General features: G+C 40.5%; 3 protein-coding genes across 3 annotated transcripts in view; 1 reads left to right on the top strand and 2 right to left on the bottom strand.

The window, feature by feature from the left end:
• Positions 1-793, top strand: part of LOC122401449 (thyrotropin-releasing hormone receptor-like) — a 45969-nt gene extending 45176 nt beyond the window's left edge. Inside the window, exon 4 of the mRNA XM_043403578.1 lies at positions 562-793. Within this exon, the coding sequence (XP_043259513.1) occupies positions 562-793 (232 nt within the window). The remainder of the gene's footprint in view (positions 1-561) is intronic.
• LOC122401548 (dynein axonemal heavy chain 1-like) overlaps positions 1-23234 on the bottom strand; it is a 111191-nt gene extending 87957 nt beyond the window's left edge. The window contains exons 1-19 of the mRNA XM_043403749.1: positions 23133-23234; positions 22431-22601; positions 21826-22128; positions 21545-21760; positions 21210-21469; positions 20475-20946; positions 20076-20400; positions 19831-19962; positions 19446-19766; positions 19207-19384; positions 19009-19141; positions 18317-18862; positions 17558-17784; positions 17151-17393; positions 16903-17016; positions 16532-16787; positions 14862-15024; positions 12934-13044; positions 12323-12414 (exon numbers count right to left, since the gene is read on the bottom strand). Of these exons, the coding sequence (XP_043259684.1) occupies positions 12323-12414; positions 12934-13044; positions 14862-15024; positions 16532-16787; positions 16903-17016; positions 17151-17393; positions 17558-17784; positions 18317-18862; positions 19009-19141; positions 19207-19384; positions 19446-19766; positions 19831-19962; positions 20076-20400; positions 20475-20946; positions 21210-21469; positions 21545-21760; positions 21826-22128; positions 22431-22601; positions 23133-23234 (4365 nt within the window). The remainder of the gene's footprint in view (positions 1-12322; positions 12415-12933; positions 13045-14861; positions 15025-16531; positions 16788-16902; positions 17017-17150; positions 17394-17557; positions 17785-18316; positions 18863-19008; positions 19142-19206; positions 19385-19445; positions 19767-19830; positions 19963-20075; positions 20401-20474; positions 20947-21209; positions 21470-21544; positions 21761-21825; positions 22129-22430; positions 22602-23132) is intronic.
• An 89-nt stretch (positions 23235-23323) lies between these two features.
• Positions 23324-26106, bottom strand: LOC122401450 (dynein axonemal heavy chain 1-like). Its single transcript, XM_043403579.1, has 2 exons — positions 25868-26106; positions 23324-23657 (listed from the first exon to the last, which is right to left on the bottom strand). Exons 1-2 carry the CDS (start codon positions 26104-26106, stop codon positions 23324-23326), a joined length of 573 nt encoding a protein of 190 aa, XP_043259514.1.
• Positions 26107-26976: the final 870 nt, after the last annotated feature.

The raw sequence follows: 26976 nt of genomic DNA, 5'->3' as shown, positions 1-26976 counted from the left end.
ACGGGGAATAAATTTCCAAACCTTAACAATTTATCTCCGAAATATCATAAAATTCAGTAGTATCGAAGTCAATGGTCATACGCCGCGTCTGTCCAACGTTGATCAATACTACTTGCAACGTCGAACCGATCGCATCACGCTTGTTAACTCTGTTCCGCATTTTCTATTACTCACTTTTGAACATACAACACTCTCCTGCAACTCGATTCTGCTCGTTTTACCAGACAATTATTTTTTTTGGAAATATTTATAGCGTCCACTTAATTCTCGACTACCCAAAATTAACATACTATTCGTTACAATTGGTTTTCATGCATATTCGACGAATCCATACTTTGTGAATTGAAACTTTAGATGCACGGTGATTGTCATCCGTAAATTAAATTGATTCATTTGCTTAATACACCTGTCCACGACCGTGCAAGCAATCGACGCTCGTAAATCATAAACGTAACCGTTCGAATACTTTCGAAACCGCTTATCGCTAATGGGGAACCAACGACCCGCGTCCGCGCCCTCGAGTTCCTACTCGATCCAAGCAAAGGCTGTTCTCTTTTCCAGCTACGTGATCCGACTCTGCGTGTTCTTCTTCACCCTGGCGCGCAAGAACACGCCCGATCTGCTCTGGTGTCTGCAACAGTTCTTCATGCTGCTCTATTACACCAACTTCAGCATCAACTTCCTACTGTACGCGATGTGCGGGATCACGTTCCGTCGTTGCTTGCAACAGCTGTTGCGCAAGGTGCTGAAGAGCATGACCAGGTACCATTGCAATCCACAGCGATACATATAGGTTTTGCCGCGCGGGCGCCGAGGAAGCAGCTCGGACAGACACAGTCCGCCACGAAGCACAATTTCCGGCGCTCACGAGCTCGTGGGACCGGAAGAGACGGCGCGCACCTACGTGCCCATGACGCGAATCGACTTTCGTCGCTGATTCGAACGCCGCGGAAACGACCTCCAGAATTCCAGTATTTTGGGGAAACCTGACTTTCCCGGGCAATTCGAACTGTTCTCGACGAAGAAGAGTCTACAGCCACGCGGTGCTGTTCGACGATCGAAAGCGAGAAATACTTTCGCGTAATGGCGGAGCCAGACGAGCTCAAGGGGAGAGGGAATTGTTGGAAATAATGGAAGAGTGGATGGATGGTTTCATACGCTCGACGAAAGTGAGTTAAAGTCGAAAGCAAACATAGGGCAGGGGATATTTTTGTGTGAGGGTTGCTAGATTATTGGGAAAAATGTACTTAGGCGGATTTAGGAGAGCTCAAACGCTATACCCGCGAATCGAACGAGTGAATGGACGTTTCCCGAATGGAGTGTTCCTCTACAAAATGAAACCAAAGAAACGAAAGTAAACTGTCGACCAAAGTCGACGCCCCACCGAAGAATTCGATGCATGGTCCGGCTGTGTACGAATCTGTTGGCTGCTCAAGGCCATTCCCCCCTACAGTGATTAAAGTTTGTGCTCGAGGATTCTTGAGACACTTAAGCTATAGAAATTTTCTATCGAACAATTTTTTAGGTAACGTACTCTACCTTGACCTTCTCGGACCTGAAATTTAGACGCGGTTTTCGGACTTCGCGAGCAAAAATGATAACGTAATAAAAATACATTTAAAACATGTAACGCGTATATAAAATTTATTGACATTAAAGTATCTTTGTACACGTATATTATCGTCAGGGTTAGGTTCGTACGAAATGAGAAAAAATTCTAGCTTATTAAATAAGTTAATTCTGGAACGAAGTTGACTGTAGGAGTTTCTCTACGAATTTGTACAGAGTGTATTTTCGTGCGATATAAGCTTAAATTCAAACTGTTCGTTTGCATCTCTGACGCGGAAAGACAGAAATAGGCCGTATGGAAACAGCAACCCCCAAATGGCCTTGAGCAGACATTTAATATTACTTCGTCCGTAGCAAACTGACTGATATGGAGTGAAACTCGATGATATAGATTGTACCGATAGAATATATCGTTTCTTACAATGATCATCGATAAATATTTGTAGAGTCGTCGAAATCGGGGAATCCGCAGACGCTTTAAGGGGTCATTCTACCTTGTAGGCACGAAAAATACATGTTTCTTTGTGATCTGTTTTTGCGGGCTATTAAACAGCGATTAATTCCGTGTTTTGTAGATACATTTATTGTATATTTAGCTATGTTTACGAATTTTTGCAACGCAGAATATCTATTGATTACGCTGTTTTTGTTGATCAACAAACAACAGTTTTTACGAACGGCGCTCGACTGCGTATGTGATATCTTGCGAACAAGTTATTCGAAATCCAAAAACCAACGATATTCTTAATGTAGATGAGTGTGGTTATAGCATGAACTAGGATAATACTTTTTAGGCTTTCGCGGCCATAGTGATTACTACTAGAATTGGCTTCCGGGTTGGAGCCGCGTTCAGAAGACGAGAGAGTCCGACGTTTCGCCAGCATTGCAGCTAGCTTCATCAGGGAATCAAATAATCAGTATCAGAGATTATTTGATTATTTTTTAATCTTCGTATAAAAATTTATTTAACATTTCAATTTCAATTTCAGAATAAATTGTTTTAATGCCATAGCGGGAAAGTCTTGTCACCCATATATGGGTGACGTGGCAGTCAAAGTGTTAAAGTTTCACGTCGAGTTGTTATACCTGCGCGCGGTACATTTCAGCGGGCTCTAAGTTCGTTAGTTTTTCAAATTTCAATTTAATATTTGGTAGATATATTTTCGTGACTACATACTAAAAGAAAATGCAAACATAAAAATTCAATTTTTTAAATCCCACAAGGTAGAAAGGCCCCTTCACTCGTATATTAAAGGTCACTTGCTAAGGTACACTCCTACAACACGGTTTCAAATACGATTATGTCCAACTCGTTTCCATCAGCATTCCGTTCGCTCTGTTTTTAGGTTGTTCCTGATATTTCGAAGTTTCTCCTCTAATATAAACATGGCTGGAGCTTGCATAGCTTCGAGGGAGAACGAAATCAATTAAATTTCATCCACCCGTCCCTCAAGCCGAGTCAGCCCGTTCCTGTCCTAGTTTTAATCTTAATCTCACAATTAGTTCGTTAGAAATCCGCTTAAAGTCCTCTGTCACGTTGAAAAAGTGAGGCGTTGAGCTTCGCGGCCTTATCGCTTCTTCTCGACGTTCAGAAAAATTCGTGACACAGCGAAATGCGGCACACGTGCGAGTTATTTCTTAAGGAATGTTTTACAGATAACGAAGATAGTTTATCAATTGATAACATCGAGCGAGGCTAATATTTGAGTGCTTACAAAATGTGGAATTGAACAATTTCAAGCTTTGAGAAGCTTTTTAAGTCGAAACGAAAGTTTTCCTGAACGGGTCAAAGTTACCGTGTCGTTCGCTATGAAAATCCGTGGACACAAATCAAACAAAAATGTAATAAACAAACGGGAACGGAGCCGAGTTCATTTCCCGCGTTTGACGGAAACGTGTTGCGTGATATCCGATTCTATCCTCCAGTTCGTGCGAGTCCGCGACATAATATTGGCGAGAAAATGTGGAAAAGCGTCGCAACGACGGCAGCACTCGACAAGGACAAATAGTGTCACTTGCGCGGCAGCTGCACGTTTATAATTCCGACTACGTTTTACCAGAGGGACGCGTTACCAATGTAAACAAAAAATAATTATCAAAAGCGTCTTCAAACAACTTTTTAATTGAAATTTCAACGGCAGATCGCGGAACTGGCACACAAAATCGATTGTCGCAGTTAAATCAACGAACATTGTTTTACGTAAACACAGTTGGTAGACAAATTTTGCGTTAAACGATTTTAAAGTAAAATGGTCGGGACCGTCACTTTTATTCGTAAAAATACTCTTGAAATCGTTTCGTTCATCGATAAAATCGGCGGACGTGTTTTAACGGAATTTTAAGTTGAACGGTTTCCCCATTGTCCACAGTGGAAGCATAATATTTTGCTCCGTAGAAACACGGGTTTTCAATGCACGTGATCGAAAGTATGTCGTAATTAATTGAAACACGCGAGCCATTACATTTGACGTTCAGATAATCGAATAAACCGTATTAAATTAATCGTATCTGACCGTACAAAAGCCTGATCCGGATATGTAATCTGTAATTATGAAATCATATCCTCGACATATTAAACATTACGTCGATCCCCGGAAATCGACGCTAAGCTTCCCGTTAAAATTAGAAAAACAATAAAAAGTACGTTTATACTTTTACAACGAATATCGAAACGTTTCAAACGAAGATGAGGCTTTCTGCTCGTTGCTTCGCGTTTATGCGAAGACGTATGTATTTTCTGCGCCATGCACGACGCCTCATTAGAAAGCGAAACAGTCGTAGCTACACGTTTTACGTGCCAATTTGAATTTTGACGTTTGAATTGCGCGTTAGAATTTACTACTAATCTACTCGTTTCATGTTAACTAGGACAATAATCGTTTCCCGTTGCTACAGGCAACACCAGAATCCAGAACATCGTAGATCGAATTCTGCTATGTAATTGTTGACGAACTTCGTTATCTGTAGCGAACATTATCAGTGTAATTAATTATCTCGAGAATTTTATCAGCGCACCGTGTGAAGAGAAATCAGAATTGTTTACAGATAAAATTGCTCGACCGATGGAATACGATACAAGGTAATAATTAACAGAAGACACGTTGTTGCGTAGTGCAAAATCAAATTCAATAAGTTAGGCCAAAATAATGTGAACGTCGAGGGTTTAAAATCCAACGGAAACGGAGGGATGTTTAAAAACACCATCGCAAACCTCGATCGTTAAACAGTTACTGGAAAAAGTTTGATCGTTGCTGGTCGTTCGCGGGGCTGGTCTCTCGTCGTAAACATCGAGACTGTTAAACTAAAAAAAAATCACCGCGCGTTGGCAATTTCATCGAACAATTGGCTATAATTGTTTCCAACCACTTATAACTTTCGAGATGGCAATCGCAAGGGCCAAGAGGTATGAAACGCGTCGATAGAGAAGTTTACTAAATGGAATAATGTTTACGTAGGAAGCAATTACCTGTTCGTCGGGAGTTAAAAGTAAAATTAAAGCTAACTTACGCGAAGAAACATTTCATATTTTGTTCGCCTTTGGGCAACCCGTGACAACTTTCAAAAGCTCTACGGTATTTACGTATCGGAAAGAATGTGTAAGACTTAAACGTTCCTCGAACGTTCAATTATTCGCATTTGGAAAAAGCTGTGAAGCTTTTACGACGACGTTCCGCGAAATATTTCCATTTAAACGCTATGTATTACGCAGCCAGCATGAATATAGCTCGTAAAAACGTAGTTAATTATCTCGAAGGGACGAATGCTCCGCAAATAGCTTAATCTAGTCAATCCTGTAATATACAGGGAATTTTACAAAATATAACGGTAACTACGAGCAGCTTAGCGTGTAAGATTAATGCGTTAAACGTCCCGGTGGTCACTGACGATCGGCGCTTCGAACTTGCATCGTTTTTTTCCTCAGAACGAGCGAATCCTGATTTCTAAATAATTTTAATTTTGTTAGAAACGTTATAAAGTGTCGAGTACAACGTTGAACTTTTTATTATTCCTGTCTTTTACACTACAACGTGCCAATAAAAAGGTTCGTGCGAACGTAATCTTCGTTTCCAATTTGCAGCCATTTTATTCATCCAACGGTCGAATGGTAGACAACTTTATGAATTTTCTATTACAAAATCATATTTTAAATAAATGATTCTCTTAAAATTTCTAAAATTTGAAGACACTGGTACAGGGGTTCTTAAATACCAGCATGATTTATGAACTCATGCTTAAAATAAGTATTGTGGGTTCGTGAAAATTGAGGACGAGAAAAAACAAAATTAATCATAGTCTCGACTGCGACCTACAAAATGAAAATAAATTCGTTATTTAATATTTATTCGCCGGTATTGCATTCGTTTTACTGATAAAGTATATTAAACATTAACGTAAATAAGCATGAATATAAATGAATAATATTTATAGATCGGGCCACGATATAGCGAGGTCGTAAACTCGTGTAGGCGTCAAAGTTTACACGTTTCAGCTCCCGAAACAAGGTAAGAGACTTAGACCATAGTCAGGGCCGTACGAAGAAATGTTTTATCTAGTGTCGCCATTTTTAGAGGTGTCGTAACAGGAAAAGGTCTTACTCAAGTCTTTAGTATCTTAATTTACCTGCTCATAATATATGAATATAGAAAATGAAAAAAGATAGTACAGTTACGGACACAGAAAGACATTCAGAAAGGCACCCTCAAGCAAGATGTCATGTACGGCCCTAAGTGCCGCAGCAGTAGTCGGTCCTAACCCTCAAGAGCTTAGTTTACGACCTTGCTATATCGTGACCTGGACTATAATCATTATCGTTATGAATTTGTTAGAAACTTCTTGAAAAACCAACTTTACACACTGACGGTTCTGGGGTAGGCGCCAAGAGGTCAAGTTTCCCCACTCCGTGGCCAGATCCTCAAGGAGCAGAGTTCCTATTCTTTTGAGGGGGCTGGGGGTTCAAATGACAATCCCACGATCTACTCCAACAATTATTTAAACGTTTATTTCCGCGGGTGTGGGTGTGTAGCCACACGTAGGTTAGTGTAGTCTAACAAACTGACTTAGCAAACGCGAATACGTCTTTACCAGACTGGGTCGTCTATGACAGACTGGCCGTGAACGCGTCTTTTACGGACTGGCCGCTTTCTTCCAGCGTCCCTTCAATATGTACACTCTCTGAACCTAATAGTAAAGGTAGAGAAAAAGAGATAGGACAGAAAGACGGAAAAACGAAACTGGAAAATACTTAGCGTAGGAAAAGTTTAGCTACAGTGAAAGAGAGTCATAAAAGTCAAGAGGCTCGCCGGGCCCGGATCGGGGTGGTCCGAGGTCCAGGCGAAACCTTGAAGGAAATGTTTAACAGGACGACCAGGCTCGCACGAGACCCTGGGAAAATGGAAAAATAGAAAGCTTAAAACTATCCTTACATTCCATTTCCATTCATATGCTGGCAAGGGCGTAGTGGCTATACAATGACCGCTACACTTTAAAGCAAAACGTCGGATCGCTTGCCTTTTCCTAACATATCCATGTTTCCTTTCAAACAATCAATCCTATGACGCCCGATAGCTACGTGGCTTCGAGCCACCAGCCATCGACAGGCATCTGGATTGTATCCTTGCGAACATCCCTCTTGAGCCACACGCAGGGTAAGTCCCTATCATAAATCGTTCGAAAACGAAATATCGTCGAGCTAATTGCCCTCGACGTCCCTTAAAACGAAGCTGTCGCTAACAAATTAAATATTTGCATTCTGCTTATTTATTTTTAAAGGAGGAACAATTTAAACGTCCACATTAAACAAGAAATTGATTTCTCTTTTTTTACGTTTTCTTAAAATCGTAGGTGTTAAATGTAGTTCCCTAAATCTAAGGTGATAGAAAAACTGTCCGTTCCAATGCGCATACAAAATTTTAATGGTTGGAAAACTTTTGTTTGCCCAGAAATGGCGGGTATGCACTAGATCGCTTCAAAGACGTACTTCTCGAGGCAAATAGAACCGTCTCACAATCAAGAAATCGTCCAAGTTATCTCGTTTTAAACGAGAACGAAGGGTAGTGGCTCCCGTTGCCAACGTCAATATTTGGATTGGCCGTTTCTTCCGCGTCAAAGATCGTGTCCATTATGGCTGATTTACATGGTGAGTCTACGTCGACCGACTTTACACGTCTTTCGGAATATTTACCGGTGTTTCCACTAATCGACCTGTCTGCTATCGACTAGACGCGTTCCCTACGGAGGAGGGAGAGGGGCTAGTAACATTTGGTTCGCACGAAATCCGATACGACGAACGCTAGACTCGCAAAAAGGCAAACTATTGGTCGTTTCGAGACGTTCGGTACAGAATTGTAACGATCTGGATTTCGAAGCTTTTTAGACCCTGATCTTTCGGTATTGTCAACTTCGTTAAACATTATTTCCGTACTCACAGTGATGATAATAACGTGGATGATAAATCGTCGATGCTTCGAAAATGGCGACCTCAGGATTGGAGGTCTTCCAGAATTTCGCGAACAGTTCCGGTGATTTCTATGATATTGATAAATAGATCTTTCGGTTCTCGAAGCGTTGAAAATAGATTTTTTTTAGGTTTTGAGGTTTCCAAAATCTCGACGGTAGATTTATGGGCGATTTTATGTCCTCGAGTAAAATGGTTGATCGACTGTCGCGGATGCCTGTTGTGACGTTCATTTTCGTGTGCTTGAGACCGTGTACGAAAAAGAGAGTATCGAAACACATTGTTAATTTAAGAATTTTAGTCGATAAGGGATTAGTCATTAATATGTAACGAGGTGTAATCATATTCAATGAACATATTGTAAATGTACTTAATAAGATGATCGATGTCGAACAGTATATGTGCATAATGAACCTATTGTAAATGGTACGGCGTAACGACTAGACTGTGGATGTTTACATAAATATGGAAAGCATAAATTTCTCCAACTTGCACCAGATTTGATCAGACACTGTAAGCATAATAAATATGCTCCGAGCATATTTCATAACGTCTATACAAGTTAACTACCTAAAGTAAATGTCTCCGGTTTGATGTGCATACATAATCTAAGGAAAACAAATGAAATATAAATAAGCAACGAACCCTCACAAACTCTAAATACTACTTTCGTTCGAACAACTTTATAAATCATACTCACGAAGTGACGTTTCTGCACGAATATTTTAAGAGATTTGCATGAACATCTGCAGTATAGTAGTAACCAGTACATATAATCCTCGACTATCGGAGTTGGGCGAATTTCATTCACGATCAACGAATCTGAAATTTTTTATTCGTCAATCGTGAATAAAAATTCGCATGGTCTATTCGCTGTGTATCTTCCCATGAATGTTTATGGTTGTAAAGTAACCGTACAAATGGTGTACTTCTGATCGTTACCAATTAATGTTAATTAATTAAACAACACAATTGTCTCAATACGATTGCGCAGTATGTAAATAGAGTAACATGTAATATATGTACAATGTTGGATCTCACTAATATTAAATGCATATTTATAATTATTCTGCTCGATCCAATTACAGGAAACTATTAGACTGCCTCAAATTCTGTTAATAAGTTTCATTACTCATCATTTACAACGAACACGGAGCCTCGAATTTTTTTAATCTTCCCCTAAGACGTCCCGAGGTTCCCTTAATTGTCTCGAGCAGCGCGTTAGGCGACATAGTTGTATAAAATGTGTAAATTTAAATGGTCGTTTTCGTCGGGAAGGATATTAAGAAAACATATTAGGGTCGATCTTCGTTAACGTGCCCTCGTTATTCGCGTCAGGAGTTACACGCGCAAACATAAAACTTACACCCTTCATTATGCAAATGTATAATCTCACAATCTGTAAGTATAGTCTATTATTGCGAATAAAAACAGTTGAACAGTGTTAACTTTAAACCAATTTGACGTTGGTGTCGACCCTGTAGCTCGATAATTCTGTAGCCAAGGAAGCGAAATAAATCGGGAATGGAAATTTTGTGTTCGTCTCGAGTATTTTTCTTACGTTCGTAACACGTCCCACGCGAAAATAGAAGTCGAGTAATCGTTCGGAACGCGAGAATCGATTTCGAAGGAAACACGTTCGTCGTTCGTATGCTAATAACCGGCCATCGGTGGTTAATTCTCTAATTGCAAGAGTCGTTTCCGTTCATGGGATCCTATATTTCAAGCTCGATTCCACCCGAAAACCAACTGCCCGGATCGTTACTTCCCCTCGTTATGATCTAAGCAAACGTAATTTACTCCTGGTTTGTTTTAAGACCAACATCTACCGGAAATGAGCGTGAAAGTAAGTATGGGACTGGTAGGAAAAGACAAATGGATTTAATTGACGATCAAAAGGTAAACAAAGGTTGCAACACTTTAACGCCAAACAATTTTGTTCGAAATATTCAAATATGAAAATTGTTTCCGTGTTGCGATATTCTATAAAATCGAACAAAAATCGAGTCTGCGAGTTTCGTTTTGCTATTTTATAAAAGTTGTTAGAATCACTTTGTTCCCCGATACATCGATAACTGAAATTGACCGGATTAAAGAAGTTGGGTGATATTTTATCGAATTACGTGAAAATTGTTAATTTCATATTGCATAGCTGGCGGAAAAACAACGCAGTAAGGGAAGCAGTTATGGAGAGATACCGAATAGAATAGAAGTTATTGGGAACGTATGATGACAGAGACTCGAAGGTAAACATCTTTTCGATGATGCAATTAATTCTAGACGTCGCCACAGTGGTCCCAAATCGTAAAATCGTGGCCAAAAACCCCAAAAAATAATTTTTCGCTATGTAGGTTTTACCTATTGGAATCATCAGTTTAAGGATGTCTCTTTAGGGTAGGGAAAATGAAATGAGTCATATTTTTATACCTAGATGACAATTGCGATCCAAACTTCGGCTTCGCTAGTCAGTCGTTTGCTTAGAGCGTAAGCGTCAGTTCGTACCATAAAGTGAAAAGTGAAGAAGTTTTTTTAGAAGGCATCAATTTCAATTTTGCCAAATGGATGCTGTTCCTGGAAATAAATAGAACATTTCTGAGTACTAACATATTAAAAATTGTTATCCAGTAAGTTTGTAAACCGGTACATTCATTACTGAAAATAAAATGTAAAATTCCATGCATACATCGCAAACAAGTAAGCAAAAACTTGTATATTTCACAACATCACGGCTCAATTTTTTCTCAGGCTTGTATGTGATACTGTGGCCTTGTAAAATTTGCAAGAATTAGCTGCCCGTTTTTGTCCGACTGGTCGTACCACCCTATTTTATAATGCAGGGTCGCCGCGTTACTAAATCAATTTTGGGTGGACTTATTAGATTTAATAAATTTTGAAATTAATGCATAAATAATTTTTTATTATTAAATATTGTATATTTTTTAATAAACCAGTTGATCTACTTCATTATTGACGTATATAACGTCTTAGTACAACAGTAATGGTGTTTTAGAATTATTTAAATTGAAATATCCCCTGAACTACTAATTTTTTGACGTTACATAGTTAGTACTTTTTTATAACGATTGTCCAGCTGAATCGATCGATGTATTAAAAAATACCTCATTCCATTTAAAAAAACAAAGTTGACCTTTATATGACCTTTACGCGTCCACTCTCGAAAAAACTAATATCAGAATATGCTCCACTCGATACCATTCAAGCCTCCGCTGAAACATTTTTTGTTACGAGTAACAATAGCGAGAAAATCAAGATGTCAAAATCGGGTGAGACACCCTATATATGTAATTGGCGTAAGATGTTTTGGAGTTATTTTATTTAATAAATGTAATTAATTATTTATTTGTAATTTTTCCTTTAATTCGTAATCAGCAACCTCAGAAACCACTATGTATCAAATTTCAGGTGATTCCTAAATTTTTGTCGCATATATGTGAGCTATATCGGAGGCGCCATTTTGTTTTTTCTAATTATGAGTTTTGATTCGTAATCAGCGACTTCGATAACCCCTACCTACAAATTTTTAGCTAAATTGAAGAACTCCTTTATATTTTGGCCAACTTTTCGGGATTTGGGACCACTGTGCGTCGGTTTGTTTTTATCGCGCAAAAGAAGAGACGCTTCTCGACACATCGAGTCAGTCCCTAGAGCAATTTCCAGAACAAATTCCCTCTTAAGGCGAAGCACGGGAAACGTCTCGTATCTTTGATGTGCATGCACCAATAAAAATAATGTTGGCTATCCTCGATATCCTCCGTATTTATCGACGATCCGTCAACACCTGACAACGGGAGAATTTAAAAAACGACCTACACTTGCGCCTGGACGCTTGAGAGATAGAAAAACGAATTAAAAATCGCGATGCCCAGATAGCATCACCGAATCGAACATTTTACGACGGAACGAGAGAACTGCTAGTTATTTCGGTTACCTGGCGCTTATGCACTTCATCGAGCGAACATTTTGTTATAACGAATCGGTGCCAGGTTCGAAAGGTCGTCCTAAATCTCGGAGATAGATGGTGAATTATCGCGAAAAAACTCCGTATTCGATCCTATTCTGATTTTCGTCGTGGGTTAAAGTAATTACTCCCGATTCCTTCTGTGTTAGAGGGTCGTGGAATATTCTCGATAATTGAGCGTGACTCTCGCGGAGAATATTCTTTCGCGAATGGACCCTCGAGGCCTCTCACGTGGGATTTTCGGTTACGTGATCCGTGATCGAGGATCCTCGCGATCGAATTAATTCGAGCGGTTCTTCTGGTCACGGAGTAACACTTACCTTCGTCTTCGCCGACCCAGTTGGACCCACGAGCATCAATCCGTGTCGCACCACCGTTGTTTCGTACAGCTGGATAACTTTTCTCACGAACTCTGCGATCAAAGAAACGAGATTTAATCGTAAAATAGTAATTGTCAAAAGACACGTTCAGCGTCGAAGAAAATTGTTGGACGAACCACCGTGACAGCTTTAATTTATTCCAACGTGAACGCGATTACGGGTACTTCCATCGCACGTTTACGCGCGCGAAAGCCAACAAACGGTCTCTCATTATTCGTTTAAAACAACGCATAAACTACGTTGCAAGCATAATTCACCGCGGGAGCGATTCGAAACAGAAATAGATATAACGCAGCACGTATTAATCGCGATAACATTTTAACAGAGAAATCATGACAGTCGGTATTAATGGGTCCATCGAGCTTGCTGAAATTTCATTTTTGTCGCTGTCAAGTAAGACGGATACGTCGACGTTTATTTGAACAGCATCTACGACGATAGTAGCCAGTGACGAGGCTAGATGTATCAAAGAATGGACTATTTATCGATAGTTGGAATTAAATATTGGGGAGATATTGACTCTAAAAAGTAACCGTAACATAAATCTGTACCATCGATTTCCTCCAGACCCATTCGTACGATGGTCGCGCGTATCTCCGCTTCCAGGATCCCGTAGTCCACTTTTTTCTCCTCGAGTCGCGGAAATAGGTCGGACACAATACCTAATTAAGTGGAGAGAAGATTATTACGAGCTAATGAATGTCGTTCGTTTGCGTAACAACTAGTGTTTATTTTAAATTATAAATAGCTTTTGCCCACGGCTTCACTCGCACAGGAAACCGTCTAGTTCCCTCGGAAATAGATATTGTTTCTCAATAAAACCTTTTAAACCCCCATTCACCTTTATAGAATTCTAATTTTATGTCATGTCGCCATCTTACATTTCAAAATTGATACCATTTTCGTAATTAACGTCCCAAAAGACCTTCATAACGACACCCATACCGATATTTAGGCGTATTTACACCATTGCAACGGTTTAGTGACAAGATAATAATACCGTACTTGCATGTTAAATTTGAAGTTTCTAGATCCATTTATTGAAATAAGGTAACTTTAACGCGAAATAAGTGTATCAATGAGCATTCAGACCAAGTATCAGGTAAATCCGACCACGAACAAAATATGTCCCATACAAACGTTGCAACCCCTTTTCACCCCTTCAGAGGTTGAATTTTTTAAAATGCCAAAATAGGTGTTTGATTAATTATATCAAAGAGCATTAAGACCAAGTTTGTAGCAAACCCGACCACAAATAAAGTATTCCTCGTACAAACGTTACAACCCCTTTTCACCCCTTCAGAGGTTGAATTTTTTAAAATGCCAAAATAGGTGTTTCATTAATTATATCAAAGAGCATTAAGACCAAGTTTGTAGCAAACCCGACCACAAATAAATTATTCCTCGTACAAACGTTACAACCCCTTTTCACCCCTTCAGAGATTGAATTTTTTAAAAAACCGGAATAAGTGTTTAATTATATCAATGAGTATTAAGACCAAGTATGAAGCAAATCCGTCAACGAACAAAATATGTTCCATACAAAAGTTGCAACCCCCTTTCATCCCTCTAGGGGTAGAATTTCTTAAAATGCCGAAACAGGTGTTTGATTAATTATGTCAAAGAGCATTAAGACCAAATTTCAAGTAAATCCGACCGCAACTAAAATATTCCTCATAAAAACGTTGCAACCCCTTTCCACCCCCTTAGGGGTTGAATTTTGGAATATCCTTTCTTGTTCCTTGTACACATCATAATGGAAGCCTCTGTGCAAAGCTTCAGCTTTTTATGTCCAAGGGCTTAGCCTGGGCGTTGATGAGTCAGTGAGTCAGGTCTTTCATTTTATATATTATACATATAATAGAAGATAGATAGAAGAAGATATAGATATACAGGGTGTAAACGATAACTTTGGCAAAAATCATAGGGTAAGTAGAGGTCCCATAGGCAAGTATTTTGAGCATGGGAACTCGTGTCCGGAAATGCACCAGTAAAGAATTACGGCGATCTTCAATTTTGGTCTTTCGCGCCTGATGGGTAGGCAAACTTTTTTTAGTTTATTGTTTCTTGACCATGATTTCATTAAATGTTTACGTTGTTCATCGTAAAACTTTCAATGTTTGTCATCTTTGTCACCTACACGACTGACCCACCTCAAAAGAAACAGTTTCCAGTACGATGGGTTTTCTATCCATCAGGCGCTAAAGACCGAAGTTAAAGATCGCCGTAATTTTTTACTGGTGCATTTCCGGACACGGGTTCCCATGCTTAAAATAGTTGCCTATGGGGCCTCTACTTACCCTATGATTTTTGCCAAAGTTATCGTTTACACCCTGTATATAGATTATTAGAACGTTTCTGGGTACTTTTGACCGAGAGTGTACGGCCACTTCCAAGTAATATCAATTCCCGTTCAAGTGGCACTCGAGAAAACGTTTTAATATCGAATTATACGCACGCTCGGGTAATGGCTGCTCACCGTTAAACAATGTTAAATCGTCTTTCAGAAACTTCGGAACGTTTACATCACGTAGCGCTCGTAAACAGATCTGCTGCTCGTTCAGATCTCTCTGTTCCCTTTTTAAATTACCCGCGACGGCTATGACCGTCTTCACCGCCCGCATACCGAAGTCGTAATGATCCTGGACGAAAATAAAACCGACGTGGTGGGAACGCAAATATTTAGCGATCATTTGTTGCGAACCGTAACTCGAATCGACGATAAATCCTCGCGGAACTCCGCGAGAATTATTGCGCCACGAAATTCGATATACAGATCACACGGTGATTTAAGGGGCCATTCTACCTTTTAGGCACGAGAAATACATGTTTCTTTCTGATTTTTTTTTTTGCGGGCTACTAAAGAGCGATTAACTTCGGGTTTTGTAGATACATTTATTACATATTTAGCTATATTTACGAATTTTTGCAACGTACAATATCTATTGATTACACTGTTTTCGTTGATCAACAAACAGCAGTTTTTACGAACGGCGCTCGACTGCGTATGTAATATCTTGCGAACAAGTTATCCGAAATCCAAAAACCAACGATATTCTTAATGTATATGAGTGTGGTTATAGCATGAACTAGGATCTTTTCAAAGAAGCAAAATTGCAGCTATTTTACGAAAAAATACTGAATATTTTCATATATTCGGTTGCTTTTTTGTTAATAAAAGAAAAAGTATTGCATATATCGCAATTAACCTAGTTCATGCTACAGGGAGACTAGTTTTAAAAATGATTTATAAATTTCATATTGATATTTTGAATAGTTTTTTCGTTATCACATACGCAGTTCCGAAAAATGTAGTTCCGAGAAAAACAGCTTTATAGTTTCACGTCCAGTTGTTATACCTGCGCGCGGTACATTTCAGCAGGCCATAAATTCGTTAGTTTTCAGAATTTCAATTTAATATTTGGTAGATATATTTTCGAGACTACATACTAAAAAAAAACGCAAAAAAAAATTCGATTTTTTAAATCCCACAAGGTAGAAAGGCCGCTTAAGAGAAAAATACGATTAGAGAATGAAAAAGGATTTGGAGAAATGGAAACCGTATAATTATATTTTTTAAAAATTATACTTATTTATTATATATTCGTATACCGAAATACGATTTTCCAAATTTCTATAATTCGTAATTTTTAACAATTTCAAATTCGGTCATTGATGCAAATCATACTGTAAATAATGAATACAATTATGAAGTTCCAATATTGTTTCTGATTAAATTATTAAAATATATACGTAATCTCCTAAAGAACTAAAATCGACAAATTGTTGATCATACCGAGACAGTACGTCGGTTGATTTTAATTTAAACAAGCTTGACCCCGTTTTAAACCAACAATTTTATACGCGTAAATAAATGCTGGATTTAACGTTTTGACAGAACTTCAGTCCTGATTCGATTTGAACCATCGGCGCTGAATGGAGTAAATTTTATTTCTGTATACGTAAACGAAATAATTAATTCTGTGTAGCGATGTACTCGTACATAAAGGAACCAAAGCTGAATATAAATCTATGACAATAGATGTCTGTACAAAGGTTTCCACTAATGAGTTTTAGTAACTCCGTTTGGAAATAGAACCAATTGAGTAAGTACGAAAGAAGAGGAAATGGAGTGTTATAATTAGCCACCTGTGTGCTTAATTGTTCCGAACTTAATTTGAACGTTGTTGTTATTTTGCCAGCCAAAACTTTCGCGTCGCTGAAACCATAAGAGAACAGCGATATTTCAGCAATTAGAGCATAGTCGGGTACCATCATGGCGACAGGTCGGAACAAAGCCTTCAAATTGTCTGGTAATTCGGTGCGACCAGCGTAACCGGGATTCATGGTGATGAAAACCGAGCAAGATGGCTTCAAGACGATTTCGTCTCCTTCGAAGACGAACCTGACAAGTAAGTTTCCCTTATCGTTACTTTCAAGTGTGGAAATCTTCAATCAGTTCCGATATAACAATAACGTTTACGTATAGACATATTTTTAATTTGCTTTAGATGACTTACGTATCAACTCGCAACTGTTGAGCTTGTTGTATCGTCATGATTTGCTGAGCTATCACCGATAAAACCTCGATATCGATCCTGTTGAATTCATCAAAACACGCCCACGCGCCTGCACTGCGAAATACAATTAATAATCATTGAAAAGTTAAAACCTGTAGAAGAATAACGCTGTAAATAAAATATAATTAACGAACAGCTCAATTTTATGAAATTGGTACTACAGTTCCTAAAATAGAAAGGTAAATTACCTGGCGAGGCCCTTGAAGAATTTCCCCATCGACATGAAGTCCAATTGGTCCGAACAATTGAAAACTACGCACTGGATCGCGAACGCTTTCGCGAGGTCCTTCACGGTTTCCGTCTTTCCGGTTCCGGCTGGACCGGCTGGCGCGCCGCCAAATTTCAAGTGCAGAGCACCGGTTAGGGTCAGATAACATCGATCGGTTAGTGGCGTGATCACCAATCTGCCAGTGTTCCCCAGATACTCGTATCTTTGAGGAACATAACAAGGATTATTCCCTGTGCACCGATAATAATCATCCGAATAATCGTCCCTGGCATTTCCAAAATGTTTCCGAAACGCTCTATCGATGTACGAATTAATTTTGACTCGGAAACGACCGCGAAGTAAGTTTAAAAAAAGCGTTCGAATTACCCGTAGGGAAATTCGGCGTTTACCGCGCGCACTTTGAGCTCGCTATCGTCCACCCAGTAATATCGCAATTGCGATATCCAATCGAAGTCGTTGACGTTCGATACCCTCTCTTCGACCAACGTGTGTAGAACGTCCCTAGCGTGCACTTCGATCGTGATCACGGCTTCCAGCATCAGCCTCTGGATTTCGGTTTGTGGACCGCGCACCAGCTCGCGTAGATCGTCGAGCTGCGTGAGAATTACCACGTGTTACAGTTAGATAAACCAACAACCGTTTTTACTAAATTACGATAACCACGAAATGTATAGTTCGTTAGATAGTTCAATATCATTTATCTCTTTTCTGTTTTTTTTTCTTTTCCCTGCAACAACATACTTACGATCATTTTCTTGCGGAAGATACTTATTGTTAATTTCAGAAGAAATAGAAGTTGGACGCGAGGAGGACTAGTTTAGAAGATACTTCGGCACTTGTAATGCCATCACCCACAATATTACAGTTAAAACGTACGAATATATTCGACGGAAGGGACTGTGAAACAGATGAACATTTACACCACAAATAGCGTGGTTTTCATTGATCCCCGGATATTACTACGTACAGAACGTACACTCAGCATTACTCAGCCTGTAAAATCGAGAACCATGGACATATCTGCCTTCAATTTCCAACAACCTATTAACTAACAATACCGTCGACAGTTTCGGAATTTCAAGAACTATATAACTCCATGGTAGAAAACCATGGATGTGCGTTTACCTGGTCTAGTAGCTCATCGAAGTAAGCTCGAAGTTTGTTCTTCAGGATCCCGTCTTCAACGTGGGCGGTCCAATATGTTTGACCGCAACAAAGAGTTACCTGTCCCGGCCACATGTAGACCCATTCTTTCCTCGGTATCGAATCGATAACGCTCAAAGCTTCTTGGATTATCTCTCTGATCGTATTACGCATCACCTTCTCCAAATCACCGATCCAATACTCCACGCTCCTCAATGGATACATGGATGGTCGGAATATCACCTCTTCGCCCTCTGCCGAGTACATCCTCGTTATCTGCAAATCGTCCTCAAATCTCACCTCTTGGATCGCCTCGAAACACTTCCTCAAATGGGGCTGCACCGCTTGGACGTTCTTGGCCTGCGCCAGGATCTCCAGGAGCTCGTCGTCGCTGAGGAAGTAGAACCGCGGGAACACTTTTCGTTTCATCTCCAAATAGTTCGACAAACCCTTCTGCACCACCTCCAGCAAACTCTGGCACTCCTGCAAGCTCTCCTGAAGACTTTTGTCCGGACATATCTTGATGATCTGTGAAATCACTTGGAATTTATTGAGGCATTATATTGAAAATTAGCAAGATTATTGCCTCTTCGCTTATTCGACGACCCTTGTATCAACTAAAAATCACGAGGAAGCCAAGAATCGGGATTAAAATGTATCAAAATCGCAATTACGTAAGGATTGTCGTGCGCTGCCTTCATGATTCGTCTCCAGTTCCGTTCCATTGCATTGTATTTCCTGGCTTCCGCCGGCAACTGTATGCTGATATCCTCCGAAGTAAATATTGGCTCCAAGTACATCCAGTCTCTACGCACAGACCCGTACTTCCATCGTCAAACGTATCAATTCTATGTCACCAGAGCACTACATACCTCTGAACTTCTAGCCAGAGAAGAAGGACGTCCTGAGTTAGGTTCAACTTGTATTCCCACTCGTTTATCTCGTCCTCGAAGGCGGTTTTCAACGGGCTGAAACTGAGCTGCTGCACGGCCAGGATGTGATTGTCCAGGAGCATCATCGTCTCCTCTGCGAGCTTGATGATGTAAGTGCCTGAAAATAACAAGAGAAAAAAGTTTGTATCGTTCGAACATAATATGGAAGAAGAACTTACCCGTGTTCTTATATGGGAGTATCTCCATCGCGATCGTAGCCCACTCAGCGATCATTTTGTTCAATGTATGCTCCGTGGCGTACTCTTTGGCTGCCGTGTCGGCCACCGTTTTCACCACCTCCTCGAACTCCTGGATACCGAGCACCAGAAGATTCTTGAACGTTAGCGTCGGTGTGAGGGCCATTTGTATTCCCGTGTGCAAGCTCAATTCTTCGAAATGGCGATCCTTCATTCCTGGCTCCCGAAGGGATTGTATCAAACCGATGTAAGGTTTAAACTCGTCTATTTGGTCCCTTATATGCGTGGCTACCGCTTGTACCTCTGTTCGACGAGAATCGATTAGTAACGTTTTAACTAAATTCTGTCGCAAAGTATGTAAACTTGCTCGGTTGTTCCTGGAACGTCCTGATGGATCGAGTCATTTCGCGGAACATGTCGACAACGAGACTCTCCACTTGACTGCCGTCGACGTATATAAGAGGATTATCCACCCACGCCTCGTACCATCTGAGCCAGTCTGCGAATTACGGTAAATTAGAGAGAGGCGACGTTATTGAAATTTCATTCGATTATATCGGAGGAGAATATTCCGGAGATGCTCGGTGATCAACGATCGAGATCGATGCTTGCCTGAAGCGGTGACCCATAAACTCCTATAGGGATCGAAGTCCCTTATGAGTTTGTGCAAATGCTCGAACGGCACGACGTCCATTCCGAACAACTTCTGTCGTTGGTTGAGCAGCAGTCCATTTTCCCGGCAGTCCATCATCGCTTTCCAAACACGTTTCACGTCGAGGGCGGTCTCGTGTATGCGTTTGATGTCTGTTTGAAGCGCTATGTTCTGTACGTTGCCCACCAGAGTGTCTATCCTCTCGATCAGCAGAACCTCGTCCTGCACTTGGATCTTATAGAGCTTCTCCTGCTCCTCGACGAACTGTTCGTTAGTTTCTTCGATCTGTCCAAGTTCAAACAACGTCAATCGACGTTCAAGAATATCAACCAAACATTGTCAAACGATAAAAGTTCCACCTGCAATTCAATCTGAAGCGGAGACCCAACAGCCTCCCATTTCGCCTGGAAGTCCTCGTCCGACAAGTTCCACCAGAACGTGTCCAGAACGTCGAAATCGAACTTCAATCTGTTCATCTTTTCCTCCTGTTCTTCCACGCGAAGCGGTATGGTCTCCATCCATTCGCGAATGTCGAATATATGCTCGATGCTACGCGGCACTTCCTTCAGTTTGATCCTTATGTCCCTGTACTCGTCCAAAATGCTATCGATCTCCGTACGTAACTTTTCCGTGAGCATGGCGAGCAAACCGGTGATGCAATCGTGACGTTTCTGCATAAGAAAATCCCTCAACGGCTGCACGATCACTTGGAACGGCCCGATGGCGATGTACTTGGGCAAAATGGCCTCGAGATTATTTTTCATCGCGATCTGAGCCTCTATTGCCTCCTTTATATCCGCCGTTGTGAGGTCATCTTCATTCTTATACTCCCTAAACAATGAAACGGAATTTAATATAGCGCGACGAACCGCTTAAGGAACACCCATCGAGGGATGAAGTAATTGAGCCACCCTTGGCGTAATACTTTATTCATGACCCTACTCTTAGTATTTACAATTATTTACGTCCAAACGCAGAGACGTCAAGACGTTTTACAACGCTCTGGAAATAATTAATTAATGGACTCGTTGAAACAGAATTTTTAATAAAATCTAACCGAGCGAAGTTTCGACGTAATACTATTTGCGACTCACTCGACGTAGTTGGCAACATCGAGATTAAAGAGGTCCAAGAACCTGTGGTATTCTCTGGCATATGCTTTCAAGGGTATGACGGACTTTTGGTAAGCTAGCTTCAAACGGTCTCGAACGTGGCAAACGTGATCCTCGAGTAGCCCAACGGAGCTCATAAAGAGGTCTGACGGAAACTTCAGCGCCGGAAGTAGGAAAGGATGCACTTGTCGTACTTGATGGCACATGGCGAGCGCGTTGTCGTACAACGACACGATGGTTTTCTTGATAAGAACAAGATAGCAAGGGGTAACATGAACATCAAAATATAGAGGATGTCTCTCGTAAAGCTCACTTACTACGAATTCGTCGGGATTCGTCGAATAGATCGCCTCCTTCTCATTCATCCGAATCTCCACCCTGAAGATGGGATTATAGACGGACTTGAATCGACTGTCGACGAGATTCGTTCCCCAAACGAAGGATTCGTCTGTGTCTAACGTGCACAGCGCAGGATTCTCGAGACTCTTCCTGTACACCACGATCGAACGCTCCACGAGCATTCGTAGCGCGTACTACGTACGAATAATGAGAAAACACGATCAAGAGTAGAAGCGTTTTTGCATCGATATCCACGCACCTGCATACGCAGAGTGATCAGGTTCATGAAACGCTTCAGTTTCATCGCGTCGTAGACGTCGTGGAACGTTTCCTTGAGATTGAACCAACCCTTTCCGACGTCCCTCAAACACAGCCTCACGGACTGCGTTATTTTCTCCAACCACGGTTCCTTGAGATACTTGATGACCGTTACGGTGGCTAAAGTTTCCACATCCACGAATTCCGATAACTTCATCAGCTTCCCAAAATTGGAAGCGAACAGACACATATCGGACACGTGGATACATTCCTCCACAACGGAGGCCATCGCCTCGTACACTTCCTGCAGCACGTACAACGTAATCCAGTGGGTAAACTTCCTCGTTTCCTACGTGGAAACAGCACGGGTTTCAGTTTTCGCGATCGACGCTCGCGTCTCGTACAAAGTTTCCGATATTTCAGGGTCGCGTTTGTAAACGACCGTCTTATTACCCAATTTTGCCCTGTGCTCTGTTTCTATACCGCTCTTTCCATTTTTCCCCATTTTTTTCTTTCAATAAAGACGTTAAAAAGTGGGAAGACAAACAAAGTAAAAATTTCATCGTTGACCAGCCACTATTAAAGTTGGACCAAAGTGCAAATTACCGTGAAATTTTCCATACTCGTGTCGATCTTTCCTTTCTCCGGTACCCTTTCCGCCTCTACGCCGGGCGTCCACGAGATGAATTTAAACATTTCGGGATTTCGGTCGATCATTTGCCTCCACATGAGATCGCACATCGTGCGCTCGTAATCCAGACAGATCTCGTCCATCAGCTGAAACACGCGCCAATTAAAGATCGATAGAATACCTCCCGAAACCTGACAACGGAATAAAGTTTAAAACTTCGAATGTGAACGCGACCCTCCTTTCAGTCTTCGATTCAGTTGTTGGCAAAGTTTGGCGCAACTGAAGTAAATTGATACGGAATACACGCCGATTGTATAACATCGAACGTCACGTTACTTGAGAAACTTTGGCGTTACAATAGACAAAGTTTCTTCGTTAGCTCGAGTAATTTGTACTTCCTGCGATAATGAGAGACAATAAGGGGATTTTTGCAGTATCGTGAACCAGTTTCATCGCATGAATGTTCTTTTTGATGTCAAAGCTTGCTGTACAACGTATTTATGAAATGAGTACGAGATTAGTTATGTAAATTCATAACAAGAGACGCGAGCACACGTTTCCCCATATTAGGTTACTTCATTTCCATGAAACTGGAGATTTGTTAAAGTCTCTTGCACGCCATATTCGTCGGTTATTACATCGATATAGTTTCGAATTTATAAGGAATTTCTACCCACAGCCCGTATCTGCTTCCTCTTAAATTTGCTCCTGGTAGCGATCAGGCGAACGATAGTTTCCTTTTCTCCCTCGTTCAAAGTCTGCATCCCGTCCATCTGCATGCAGTCCAAATAGAAATTATACCTGCGTGAAAAGAGTAATAGACGTTGAATTTTGTTCAGAGAAATATATTTGATGTTCGAAGTGTTAGTCACTTTATAGAAGCTTCGGCGATTCGTCTGTGCTCGACAGCAGCGGCCACTCTTTTAGCGAAGATCCTCGGGTCCTCCGCGTAGAACCGGATATAGATCCTCGGTATAAAGTATTTCCGTTTCCTCCCGTCCAGAGTGAGCACCGTCCACAATTTCTTCCTGCTATCGTAACTGATAACAGCAGCGTTGTGCCAAGCAAACAAATGCCCTGCCAGATCATCGATCCGCCGAAATCTCTCGTCCTCCTCGTGGTACCTTGGAACGAAGACTGTGGCTGGCAACGGGTACGATACTCCGTCGATTATGCCAAGGTTTATCCAATCCTCCGTCGTTCTGTACGTAACATTGCATACAGAGAACTCTTATTCAGAATACAGTATTGTCTCTATAGAAGCGACGCTCTAGGGGCTCAACGCTCAGCTATAGCATATACGAGAAACGTTTCTTGATACTTTTTGGTATAAATATTAAGATATTACTTATAATATAAGTTTGAGGCTTGAACTTTAAGTATCTCGCGAAACAAAGCGGTTAAGTAGACCTGTAATAATGAAAAATAGTAACAAATACACAGAGGGCAGTTTTCGACGAAACAAAAGTATTGGCACACTTGTAAATTTAATATTTCTATGAAACACTTGTGTAAATATTTATAATATGGGCATGAATGTTGTATCCAGAGAAGTCCCGAGATTTAATTTGATATTCATTTCTTATTTCTTACTAAGTTTGCCTGTAATAAAGTGAATAACACAACAATGTATCGAAAAACACGAGAAAACTTATATTAAAATTATCAAAAGAGGGAAATTCATATTCTTCAATAGCTAAAATAGTAAATAGAAGTCGTTTCACCGTAAGAGATATCATTAAAGTTCAAACCTCAAACTTATATTTTGTACCAAAAATAAAGAAGACATTGTGTTTTATTCACAGCTACATAACATTTTATTTGAAAATACGGTCTGTGCCAATACTTTTGTTCGGCACTGTATATAGGCTCACATAAGCAAAATGAAACATTTAAAAGATTTTGTATACAGTATGCCTATATATCGGAACAACTATGAAACAAGAGGTATAATCATTATTATCCATGGACTGATTATAGTCAAAGTCTAACCGGACTTTGAAATGAGAACATAAAACTTAAATGTAAAGTTTCATTTAAATTCATTTAGCTATTTATACTCAATCGTATTAATAATATACATATGTGTGCTCATACAAGGGAATAATAAAAAAAAATCTTTTTTTTCAATAATTAAAATATGATCAGAGGGTCTTAAAACGTGTATTTCCGTAAAATAAATTTTACAAAATTTTTTTTTCATTATGGGTACTTTGCTTATGTGCGCCTACATAGGTCGGAAAGTAAAAATGCCTGAGCAGTCGGGAATCTCGGCTCGAGAATCCGAATCGTATGCCGTTGACGGGAGGTCGGATTTCAGTTGTTAAGAGCGAGAAGGCAAATGTGAGCCTTTCTCTCTCGACTCCCACGAGGCGATCCGAAGTTACTTCGGGCAGCTTCGGAGAACCGAGAAAGAAGGCATGCGTCAGTTTGCCTTTGTCGACTTTCCGAAACTCCTCGAGCTCACGTACGCGTGATCTGGCATGCGTGAGTTTCGCACCGTGGATGCTTTCTGGCACCTCTGGAGCTTATACGAAATCGGTGTTCTAATTCCGACCTCTACCCCTCTTGGTAGAGGTCGCAGAATGAAATACTGATTCTGTATAGACTCCCGTAAACATCGCCTGTATTTCGATATGGAATGACCTGAGCGATGCATGCCTTTGATCGCTTATTGCGTTAGTAAATAGGATCTGGTTGTATATCGTATTTGGTATCATTTTAATCAGAAAAGTGTCACGAATATGTCGATAAAGTTTGAAAAGAGGAAGGACAAAAATAAAGATAAATTTCGTTGTTGATTTAATATTGTATATGTACTAGTTAAATCGTGTCATAACTTCAGTAGATATATGTATGTATGTATCGCTCGTTTACTGCAATGGCGATATGACTCAAAAAGATACAACTTGCGAATTTGAACTGTTTAACCAACTTATTTTACTCTGAGTTGTCTCGCGATTTCAGCAAATAAACTACAATTAATTTTTTCAGATGAGGCAGACACTTTAAAGAAAGGACAAATGTATATTATAATTTATGAAAAACAATAATAAAAATTATGTTGTACTTGATCTTAGTTAAATCAAAAAACTGTCACAGACATGTTAAAAGCTTTAAAACAAGAAAAGGAAAAATAAAAAATTTGTATTATTGCACTAGTGTTGCATCGTATGACAATGTTCGACGATCGACCGTCAAGCACGCCGCCATCTTGAGGAATCGCTCATAGGAAGGCACACTCGCCGATACAGCGTGTGCTGGGTTCTAACGATACGCAATGGGGATAAGTAGAGGGGATACGATATTTGCTTATATCGTGGACGAGTTCCGAGCTTATATAGAGAAAATACTGTATGTGTAAAAAATTGAACGTCGACGCAATATTAGAAATATTCGAACGTTTCCGTGCCTGCAATCGTATTCTTGGTCGTCGAAAATCTCGAGCGGGAGGAGATGAGCGGTGGCGAACAACCCGTAGATATCCTCGCGGGATAGAATCGATGAAATTGCGGACGGTTGTAGGATTTCCTTCGCGGCGACGCCCTCGGCGTCCAAAGCGTCCTCGATTTTTAAATTTCGATAAACCCTTCGTCTCCTCTCCATCTCGACGTTCCGCGGCAATCGTTTCGGTTCCACGTTCTGCTCCATTTGCACTTTCGGCGCGAACGTCTCCGCGGGGAACGCCTTTCGTTGGATGTAATTCGTTATTTCGATAATTTTAAGGGAAAGTAAAAAATTGCAATCGATCTCGCGTGATTTTTTGTGTTGGAAATTATACGAAACTTTAACTCGAACCGATATAGTTCGACGAGAACTTTTACACAACGATTTGGGACAATTATTTTCAGGACCTTTTTTTAACCCCCGATACAAATACTCCACCACGTTCCGCGAGAAAGAGTTTCTGGACCTATGTTTACACGACTTCGTTCTTAGAAAGGGTAGAACACGCTAGCAAAGTGGGGTATTTCGGTGTCAGTTCGCGTAGTAACTTCAACGGAACGAGATAACGCCAAAACAGCATCGTTGACTCGGTGGGATTCGCTTTAGATACTGGAACTTTAAGGTCTTAACTGTCTCAAAATGAGCTGACGTTTCGAGCAAGCGGCTCTGTAGCTAATAAATCGTCAGCCCGTCGCGCGAAACCTATTTTGCAGCTCGCGGACGACAAGGGTATCGCTTTGCAGTCCCTTCGAAACTAATTTAATGAGATCATTATATTTGCATCGTCTATTATACACTCGGTGACGAAGGCCGTCCACCATCTTGCGATTGAGAACTTTGGTAACTTTTATGAGTATTTTTCTCTGCTCACGATTGATCGATCCTCGGGAAAGCTCATCCATCTTTTAGCCTCGCCGAGAAAATTGTACGTTTCCTGGTCGTTTAATTGTTGCACGCGAGCACTGTGATGTTCCGTAAAAACTTGCCAAGCAAGTTTGGTTCTTCTTGGAGCAGTGGTTAATAAAACTACTTCTGGTCTCACGGGTTGCTCCGGAGTACCTGCGCATCATACAA

The sequence above is a fragment of the Colletes gigas genome, unplaced genomic scaffold (assembly GCF_013123115.1).
Source record: "Colletes gigas isolate AHSC1104 unplaced genomic scaffold, ASM1312311v1 Colletes_gigas_Sc00025, whole genome shotgun sequence".
Classification (NCBI taxonomy): domain Eukaryota; kingdom Metazoa; phylum Arthropoda; class Insecta; order Hymenoptera; family Colletidae; genus Colletes; species Colletes gigas.
Note: the sequence above shows the minus strand (reverse complement) of the source record. Positions and strands in the feature narration are given on the sequence as shown.

Coding starts and splice junctions, on each gene's coding strand:
- LOC122401450 (XM_043403579.1), bottom strand. CDS start 26,106: ATGGAGCAGAACGTGGAACCGAAACGATTGCCGCGGAACGTCGAGATG. Junction 23,658..25,867: donor GACCAAGAATACGATTGCAG/GCACGGAAACGT, acceptor TGTTACGTACAG/AACGACGGAGGATTGGATAA.